Genomic DNA, 10,882 nt, shown 5'->3' with positions numbered 1-10,882 from the left:
TTCCTTTACTTGGTGTTCTAAGGTGTCTTAGTATTTACATTAACCCTTTTCGAGTTAAAATTGAGATTTCATTAAACATTTGATGACTACACACGCATCTTACTACTATGCACAATCTCTACTGAACTGGCTACGTTACTTATGAATAGCCTCTTAAAGATGTTGGATTTCCAACCGAAAAAAATAAATATCTTCCTCAATAAATCGAGTTAAAAGTGGGGCCTCACCGTGAAGATTAGGACTATTACAATAATAACAAGGATGTCAAATCTACTCGCTTTGTATTATGGAACAGCACGAAGTCCTGAAACAGATTAAGTAAACTTTAGTCATACCGATATCATATATCCGGATTAGAAACGTTGCGGATAAAGGACAGCTAAATCCATTTTTTCAACTGTCATTTTTCGCATCGTATATAACCCGTATGCATTGGGCGTGGATCTGCGTTGTATTGGTTGGGTTTCTTTATTAGGGAGACTTTCAGTAACTGGTTCATCTCTATCATTTGCGTTATGTGCGTTAATAGCAAAGAAGACGATATATTTCAGCCATGTGTTACCATATCAGTGCTGGTAAATGTTGACATTTTTTTTTATAATCATTATTCAATGTAAAAATTTACAGCTTTTGCTCGGCTGCTGTACTTGTAAGTTAAAATAAGAGGTTATAAAGTATGTGTTTGACATAAAAAACTTGTAAATTTTGCTTTCAGAGTGTCTCAATCAGCGATTTTATGATTCGTGAGCGTTCACTCAGAGTGAGCGCTGGCGAGTCGTAAAATCGCTGATTGTGGCTATCTGAACGCAAATTTGATAGGTTGTGTCTATAAAACACTTGTCTCTCAACCTCTAGTGGTATCTAACAAGTACACAATATCATTGAAACATGTAATGATTACAAAATTCCGAAAATCATTTTTTTTTATAGCAAGTGAGTGGAAGCAAGTCTGTCTGACCAGCCTATTTTTGTTACGGTCAGTTTGGTATCAATTCAAGAAAAATATAAATGTGAACAAATGACCAATTTGGAAAAATTGAGCCTGGCAACAGCACCCATTTCAACACAACAACGACAGACTTGTTGATGGCAACCACATATTAAATATTGACAGCATTCTGACAAGTTGAACTAAAGATAGAGTGAATTAAAAATCTCCCATAAGAACTACCCATAATCTCCATATACACTTTAAACCGCTTCACAGTGGTTGAAAAGACCATCTTGACGCTCTTAATTAATAGCACCAATAGCACCATGGAGAGTGAATTTAGAGTAATGACGTCTTGAGCAAAGTTGATGAGTATGACATGTTTCATGTTTTGAAGGAATGGGTTTTGTGATTAATCCCCCTAAAAGTGAAATGAAAAATTTATTTTTTCACAATGTTGAGATAAATGGTTGACGTCTTGAGCAAAGTTGTAATTGTAATTGTAATTGTTCAGTGCATAGGCTGTGCCTTCCGCTAAGAAGGCTTATCTAGGGACCAACCCCCTAGTCTATATACCTACTGTCCTTCCCGTTGCACTCGTCAGCTCGTGCGATACTCTAGACACACATGGGTGGTCGTATCCGGGTCCTCCCCTGGGTAGGCTCGTGTCCGTCCAGGTTCTGGTACATTAACTTATCTATATGCATGGTAATTATACTTTTAAAACTCACCTTTTGATTATAATGTCGAAAATGCTGAAACTAAATAAAGGTTAGCGATCCATATAAGGTGTGTGCTGCGACGGAGTAGTAATTGAAGGAAATTAGGTTCTGATGTGAAGTATAGGTAATTCTAAAATAGGTAAATCAATTAATCATTAGCTGCTAACAGTTACTAATAAATGGGTACGATAAATCACTCATCAATGAGTATTGCCACTCCCACTGAAAAATGGGCAAAACCTTAATCATAAATGGAATTCGATTCCTACCGTGTATTTAAAGTTAAGTTAGGATCTTATCAAGCAAGCACACACCTTTTACGATTCTTATCCTACTTACGGTTTCCTGCACATACGACTTTTCCTAGATACAAGCTTCGTCCAGTATACATTGGCTGTCTCCAACCGGCATGATCCTTTCTGTCTGGCTCCTCTTGCCGGTGCAAGTTTAATTCTTCTTTTCTTGTTCGAATTTTCTCCTATTGAACTTCTGGTCGTGTTCCCATTTGTCCTCAGGTAGTTAATATTAGTACATTATAGGAAGAAAGAAAGAAATAGAGCCGCATGCATTGGTTACTTATTTGGGTCATGGTGTTGTCTTCCCTATTTATTTGCCTCTATTCGCTCTCATATCGCAACGTTTAACTAACCCCCTTCCCTCAAACTATTATGGTCGGAAAAGAGAACCCATATTTAGTAATCTATCGCGAACTGCGATGCAGAAGATATTAATAGCAAACTAATCTGGAACTGATCTAAGACATATGACCCAGTGAGTATTGACACCTCACACTGTTGTGAATGAGCACGGACGCGAGATTTACTAGAGTATTAAATGCAAAACGCAAATTCAAAATAAAACTTGACAAGACATCGTCAATCCCCTTATTCTTGGGCAGGGTCTGACGATGTGAATCTGATTTTGATTAGTGAACGGGCCCCATATGGTACATTTTCTCACTATGAACCTGTCATTTCCAGCCTATCTGAACTGTTTAATAAATGGAAACCATAACATGGGTTACGCTCCTCCTAAGCGGGCCCTCCGCATCCTATCTCTGTCTTATCTCAAATGCCAATGGTTTGAATGTATCAATATATACATTGGAAATGACGTTCAATCAAATAAACCCGTACCCCACTCACTTGGCCAGGCTTTAGAATCGTCCAGTGGGCAGTGCGCTCTACACTCCAAGTTCCCTTTCTTTCAAATTCACCCCAAATTTGATATTTTACCCCTTTGAGTGTTGATTAATCACAATGAAACATTGTAACAGAGCACGGACTTGAGGTTACTAGAGTATTAAATAATCTAGGTCCTATTTAGGATTATATCTGAAAAATCCACCACGTCTTGAGCAAAGTTGTAGCAAAAATAATTACAAACAACTTTGATGAAGACATAAAAGTCGCAAATTTCACTCAAATCGAGATAGAGAGCGTTGTTTGGGGACGGACCCCCCAAAACACGTTTTTCATCAAAACACATATTTAATTTAATTTTAGGTCTTCACTATTTTCAACAACACTATTTTCGTATCCACGCATTAAGTGTGGATAACTCAAATTGGTAAGTCGTTTCATCTACTAAACGTTCACGAATAAGAGCGTCAAAATGGACTTTTCAACCACTGTGCATTTGCGCGACCTCTAAACCTTCATCAATCATTACGCTTCATCAAACAGGCCCATATTTTGGGGTATAAACCAAACTGGATGATCAAAATTATGCACCTACTGCAAAACCTACTTACAATCAAGATCACAGCTCCAATCAACGTGGCCTTCATCGTTACATCTAAATCCTTGGGAAAGGTTATTCCGAAATGGTGGGCAGCACTTTGGCATACGCATCCGGTCTTTTTCTTTACAATTTCACCAATCTCATCACCGTCTACGGTTACAATCTGTATGAATAAAAAACAATCAAACTCTATTAATTTAACGACTAGAAAAAACTTCAAATATCCCATTCAACCTTGAACTTGACGTCTTTGAAAATGTCCAACAGCAACCAGGGTCCTTCGATTCGCATCGTCACTTCTTCGGAACCAGTCATCACCTTGAACCAGGGTTTTCCAAAGAACCATCCTTGCTGGACTCTTCCGACAAGGTCACCACCATCTGGATCTAGAACATCCATTCTTTGGAGGCTGAGTAGCAATCGCCATGATTTATACAGCAAAGGATGCATAAAAATCAACGTCTTGCGTCGCTGTCTGTCGAGCAGCGTCAATTGAAACGGTCTGTTGTGCGCATGGCCATGGCCAAAACAAAGTCGAACGCAAACATTGGGCTCTTCCGTTGCCCGATACATTATTTCATCGGAATTGTTTTCGATAACGTATCGGTTGGCAAGAACGGGACCATCTTCCGACTCTAAGGGCTCCGCTTTGCGACGTACCAGCAGCTGATCGATTTCCTTCAGGCATTCCAAGCCATCCATTGTTAAGCTGAATTAGAATAAGGTTTTTACATTGTTATCATAGGGTGGAGGACGGCTAGGGTAAACGCTCCTATAGTTGCGGTACGTTAGAAGCGTTAGGTTCCTATAGTTGTGTATGGAGACTTCATACACAACTATAGGAACCTAACGCTTCTAACGTACCGTAACTATAGGAGCGTTTCCCCTACACAAAAATTGTTTTTTTTTTTTTATTATTGAAAAAAATAATAATTATAGCATTAAAAGAAGTCATTTAGTGATTTTTTTTAAAATAATTATGAGATGGTGTTAATTAACTTTTAATGGATTTTTGAAAGTCTATGTTTTCAAATGTAAAGTATGAATTTTAATCACTTATAATGTTTTCTGATGTTTCGCCTGTAACTTCAAACCGGTTGGTTGAATTTTCAAGGTGAAAAAGGACAACTCGTTGACCATTTAATGCACTTATTCAAAAACATAAGCCACCGGTGGTATAACACGACAAACATATGAAAAGGCTTGTACGCAGGAAATAACGAATTTATTTTCAAAATATCTCGAAAATGGCTTCAGATACAGAAAATTCTAAGATCTAAGAACACTCTACGAACTTTAATGAAGGTCTGCAAACTCCAAGTCAAGTCAAGTTCTGCGAAGAGGCTCTGAGAATTTTAGGAAACTGCTTCAAACATTGGGAGTGTTCTGCATTTCTTTGGTACGTTCTTTGAACTTAAGCGAAATTCTACACTTCAGTGAAGTTCTACAATGCCGCTCATCGTAAGTCGGTCCCAATTGCGTTTTTTGTCAAAACTGAGTTTTTCAATGGAAATGGTAGTTAATCACCGATAGTTTCATAATACTGGATAAACTCAACAACTTTGTTGTGGAAAAGTTTGGACATACATCCAAACGGGTTGTCCCATTGCATAAGAAGCAATGGTACGAAGATAACTTAAAACTCGTTTTTATCACCTTGTTGATTTGTGCTATGGGATGGCGCACAGTGGGACGAAATAAAAAAGAGTGGGACATGGCTATTTGCGACGAAACTATTGAGTATATTATTTTGTTGTCTTCTAAAATATTTCTTCATTTGTTGAGTACTTTATTTGAGTAGTGAAAACTTTTTCTTCAGGAGGGTATACACTCATATAAAAATATATTTTTTTATGCTTTGTTAAAATTAATCTATGGAAACATTGTAGAAGAAGTCATTTTAAGAAACTTTTTCCAAGACATCAACATTTCCTATCTCTCAATTGAACGAAGATATATGGTGAAAATGGAGTACAAACAGTACCCAAGCAACGAAAAGTTCCAAATTCAAGTTCCATAAAGTTCAAATAAAGTTCCGACACAACTTTCTTCCCAAGCAATCAAAAGTTCTGCATTCCACGATAAAACCCACTTTCAAGTTCCATAAAGCGCATATAAAGTTCCAACGGAACTTTCAGGCTGCTTTAGAAGCTATAGAAAGCACACGATGAACTTCAGGCTCCAAAAAGCTCCGATGCGTACTCTTAGCAACTTGACGATCAAAAAAAAGTTCCAAAAAGCTTCCCTAAGCACTTCTTAGGAACTTCAGGCAAGGCTGAACACATGGCCAAAAACAAAATTCCCAACAAGTTCCCAGCGGAACTTCTTAGCAACTTTAAATTTTAAAATTCATCAAGGTGTTGTGTTTCGTATTCAAGTCAGTCAGCTGGCACTGAAAACTCCAACAGTAGGTGGGACAACAGCTCACAGCCATAACAGCAATTTATAAAAATAACGAACATTTTGCATGGCTCGAGTGACACTTGCCTTTGATAAAAACATGTCTACTGAGGATTTATAATTTTAAAAAAATCATCTATCAATGAAACAGTCATCGGTCGTCATTGAAAAGCAATGCAACTATGTTCTGTCAATCTAATTGAAACTTTTATGGTCTCTGTTGTCTTGGGAATTTTAGCTATAACGGCCTCTTTTCTGATTTTTATCTCTCAATCTACGGAATCTACACGAAAACTATGTTTGAAGGAAATTTCTAGAACAGTATCAGAAACATTATGCCGTAGACTACACATTTTTATATCATATGGGTGGAAAGTTCGTAGAACAAATACTTTAAATTGTTTAACTTTTTAAGATATCTTCGAGCATGAAAATAAGTCAAACTTCAATAAAAATCACTTTGAATGGTCAACCTTTGGTCACAAAGTTGGTAGATAACTTATTACCCAGACAACCAGAATGCACGTATATTCAAAGTTGTTTTCGTGATATACAAACATATATACAAACAAACAAGTCGTATAGAATGCAAAGAAATGGCTTATACGTACAAAAGTGGAGGCCATATACGTGCATATTTTCGTTTAATTTTAAACGAGTTGATTTAACATCATATGCAATTTGATCTGTAATAACAAATCCATTTTGAAAAGTCTTACGATGTAATCCGATTAAATTTGTGATACAGTACGACGGAAAAATGAGTCATCGCATATTAGTCGGAAATTTGCATTCTATACGATTTAACTTAAACATAATGCGAGGTATGCCATTCTAATATGCGATTTTGACTTAAACTGTAGCAATTTACGATACTGTCTGTACATTGTTATACGACTTCTGGTTGTCTGGGTAAGCTTTGCTATGAAAGTTGTTACAACAGTTTTCGTTGTTTCAGTCTCGAGATACAAATACTATAAGCCGTAAATTACATTAAACACATAAAATTAGCTTGAAGCACCTCTAAATCATCACCGATTTTGCTGAAAATTTGCACAGCACAGGATTGGCTTGAATCATCGAGGTAGACGAATTTGAATCTGATTCCTGCCAAAAAATGTTCGTAGTACATTAAAATTGAATTTATTTAAAGGAGCAGAACTCTATGAAATTCATTGCAAAAGGTCGAAGGGCACGAAAATAGATTCGAGTGTTTTTCATGGCAATTATAAGATTTTTTATTGGCAAGACAATTGTTTTACATTGATGCTTTTAAATTCATTGTTGCTCTTTGTCGTAGTTGTACAGTCGCTCGTCCCTGTTCCTGGTACAATAATATTATTATAAAAAATCTATATCGCAGACACACCCATCATGTGAAATCTTACGTTCTCCTTTTTCATTTGAGCCTAGTAGGGGAAATGGATGTAATGTCGGCCTAATTGCCCTTAATTTGGGCCATATGTAAACTCAGCAATCGACCAAATTTTCAATAGCGATCAAAAATATACATTAGTACCGTCCCCCGATAAAATTGATAAATTTATTTCATTTCGCCTATCAAAATGTTCTATCGAGGGCAAGAGGTAGGTCACTGCACACACCAATCTTGGGTCAACTTTTTTTTTCACATTGTGCCGCAAGTATGTCGCAGGTATGCCGATTGTTTCGGTCATGCAGCAAGTTGCGATTGTTTGTAAAATTCGAGTATTTGTCAACCTGGTATTTCGACAGCTTGAATTTTTTGGTTTGAAATCGCAAGGATAAATTGGTCTAGCAGCAACCAAGGAGAAATGCAATGTCGGAAAAAGAAAATAACATCGAAAAATACTACCGCCGTCGGAAGTATGCGAAGAAAAACTGCTCCCATATCAAGCTGAACATTGGATTAGGTCCTAAGTAACATTGACAGATTCTCTTTGTATCCTTAAGGCCATGCATAGATATTCCCAGGTATTTTCAGCATACAGATCGATAAAAGAAGCTTTCATCTAGCATCTAATACGATAAACACAACAATAAACGGTTATGTGCTAAAGTTATTAACGAAAGAGAAAATCGACGAAGAGAATCGTCAATGTTACTTAGGACCTGATGCAATGTTCAGCTTGATATATGTGCATGCTGTTACTACCCTATGGGAACTGATCGGACCTGATTCTACATATCTCACGCAACACGAGAAAAGGGCAAGCCAATAATCCGACTGCAAATGAATTCCCTATTGATGAATCTACGTTACGGTCGGCCAGCAGATGGAAATGATGTGAAAATGATAATGACGTTTTGCTAGCTGTCAAATCGTATGGAATATTTTTTAGTACATCCTCACTTTTGTGGTTTTGGATTTCAAACCTAGGTGTCGCATGCACTGGTGCAGTTTCGCGTAGATTCATCAATTTAAAGTGTTGTTTCAGGCGCAAGCTAACATCATCTTCTGTCGAACTGTGCCGAAAGCTTTTTTTCTGTTCGGGACATAACACCACTGCGACCAGTTATTTGATCTATTGTTGTATATCCAGTATCCTTAGTTTAGTGCATGTCGTATTACAAACAATCAATACGAAACTAACGATTTTAAATTGGCTCACTACTTGACTAGCCTATTGGTCCCCAGCAAACGATTAACGTACCCCATTATAGTCGAAATTTTAGTACTACGCAATTTTTGTTTTTATTCGCTATGAAAGTTTGACAGATAAAATGAGAGGTTATTGGATTTTCCTATGTTTCGAGGGGTGAATCGATTAGCTTGGGACCGAAGAGAGTACCAGAGCTGAGCCAAAAAGTTGAGCACGTTATTTCGGGACCTTCTAGTCTTAGAGTTACCTCTATGGTATTACCATAGAGGTAACTCTAAGACCACTGGGTCCCGAAGAAAATCATTATTATTTTTGGCTCACTCAGTACCAGAACAACGGTCCCAAGCAGTCCCAAGCTATTTCACTCACCCCTGCATGTTCTGCATGAATCCACACACCCCTGATGTTATCTGTCAAACTTTCATAGCGAATCAAAACAAAAATAGTGTAGTAATAGAATTTCAACTAGAATAGGGTACGTTAACCGTTTGCTTGGGACCAATAGGCTACTAAAGTGGTGAGCCAATTTAAAATCGTTAGTTTCGTATTGATTGTTGGTATTACTCCATCACTATTGAGAAATGATGAAGCATTTGCTTTTGATACAGTTGTCATTCTTGGATTTGTCGCAAGGATCTGACTTTAATTGTAAGGTCCCGCTCTTTATACCCTTTGGAGTGTTGGAACACCCTCCAAAGGCGCGCCCTTTGTCAGTCAAAATTGGATTCCTTAGCAACAAAAATATTCATCAGAACCCTAGTATTAACCACTTCAAACTATGGAACAACGAATAGAAGATTAGGAATCACATAGATAAAGACTAACTAACTCATTTTTTCCTTGTTTCAAGATCATCCTCGGTCCAGGCAATCCGAGGACTTATCACTATCAACAAGGCATAAAAAGTAACAAGGACTAAGATGTGTTCCTTTGATTACTGAAAAATCCTGTTCCCCTAGTTTGAATTAGTCAGGACTAGGAATCGGTGGTAGATCTTACATCCCGTAACGTACCACGAAAAGTTGATCTACCCACGTTACGGGACAAAACTGCAAGCTTAGCAAAACATTGCAAGCTTGCCGTAGTAAACCAAAAAGAAAGTCGATGAAGAGAATCGATCGACAAGGTTAGGCCATTTTTAAATGTTACGCGAGATATATCTGATCGGTTGTAGATGATGCGACAATTCGCAATATTCGTTCTCCAGCCCATTGAGGATAACGCGGGAAGTGATGGGTGTGCAAAATATTTCTTGTGTTCATAGGATAATAAAAGTAATGTGTATTAGCAACAATCAATACGAAACTATCGATTTTAAATTGGCTCACTTCTTGACTAGCCTATTGGTCCTAAGCAAATCGATAAACGTACCCCATTCTAGTCAAAATTCTAGTACTACACAATGTTTGTTTTGATTCGCTATGAAAGTTTGACAGATAAAATGAGGGGTTAGTGGAATTTCCTATGTTTCGAGGGGTGAATCGATTAGCTTGGGACCGAAGATAGTACCAGAGCTGAGCCAATAAGTAGAGCTCGTTTCTTCGGGACCTACTAGTCTTAGAGTTACCTCTAAGGTATTAGGGTTTTGTCATGCCCTCAAAGACAGACCAGATACCTAGCCTTTCATGATGTGAAAAGCAACGGTCTATCAGTGGCCGGAAAGAGTTGGAACCGGTGGGGAACATTGTTGGAGACCGAATATAGAGGATGATGAATATGATTCTGTAGTTTGTTTTGTGTGAGTTGCAGGCAGCATTATTTGAATTAGGGGACTAATAGGGTCTGATTAACTGCCTCATTTTCTCGAGCCCACGCTTGAACCTACTTTCGGATTAAAATCTATAAGTGAACCGAGAAGTAAGCTGCTGGTTTGAGTTTCTATGGCATATTCAATTCGATTCAATTGGCGTTGACGGCGACTCTGCAGCTCTTTACTCCTATGATAAAATCCATAAGCAAACGTCAGACTGTGTGTGCAATATGGCGGACTTCGTACTATCAACAATCAATACGAAACTAACGATTTTAAATTGTCTCACCACTTTAGTAGCCTATTGGTCCCAAGCAAACGATTAACGTACCCTATTCTAGTTTAAATTCTATTACTACACTATGTTTGTTTTGATTCGCTATGAAAGTTTGACAGATAACATCAGGGGTGTGTGGATTCATGCAGAACATGCAGGGGTGAGTGAAATAGCTTGGGACTGCTTGGGACCGTTGTTCTAGTACTGAGTGAGCCAAAAATAATAATGATTTTCTTCGGGACCCAGTGGTCTTAGAGTTACCTCTATGGTACTATCCTTTCACTCCATCGAAAATTCCCTTAGGAAGCTGTCAATCTTTGCTAGAAGAGACGATTTTTCTACGGTGCCGTCAACCCCAATTTGAGGATGTTCCTGAATATACAGTCAAACAGTACGTTATGTTGTGGACAACTTCAATGACAGTTGTCCACCAGTGCTCCAATTTTATTTAATTAACAATCCAATGTCTACGAGATT

The 10,882-nt window shown here is 37.8% G+C and overlaps 1 protein-coding gene across 1 annotated transcript; it reads right to left on the bottom strand.

The window, feature by feature from the left end:
* Window positions 1-228: 228 nt before the first annotated feature.
* On the bottom strand, window positions 229-4,098 carry LOC135711173 (phospholipid scramblase 2-like). Its single transcript, XM_065233946.1, has 3 exons — window positions 3,631-4,098; window positions 3,407-3,559; window positions 229-304 (listed from the first exon to the last, which is right to left on the bottom strand). Exons 1-3 carry the CDS (start codon window positions 4,096-4,098, stop codon window positions 245-247), a joined length of 681 nt encoding a protein of 226 aa, XP_065090018.1. The 3' UTR covers window positions 229-244.
* Between the last annotated feature and the right edge of the window lie 6,784 nt (window positions 4,099-10,882).

Source organism: Ochlerotatus camptorhynchus, unplaced genomic scaffold (assembly GCF_037179485.1).
Source record: "Ochlerotatus camptorhynchus isolate MF236.1 unplaced genomic scaffold, CSIRO-AGI_Acam_v1.1 ptg000423l, whole genome shotgun sequence".
NCBI lineage: Eukaryota > Metazoa > Arthropoda > Insecta > Diptera > Culicidae > Ochlerotatus > Ochlerotatus camptorhynchus.
Note: the sequence above shows the minus strand (reverse complement) of the source record. Positions and strands in the feature narration are given on the sequence as shown.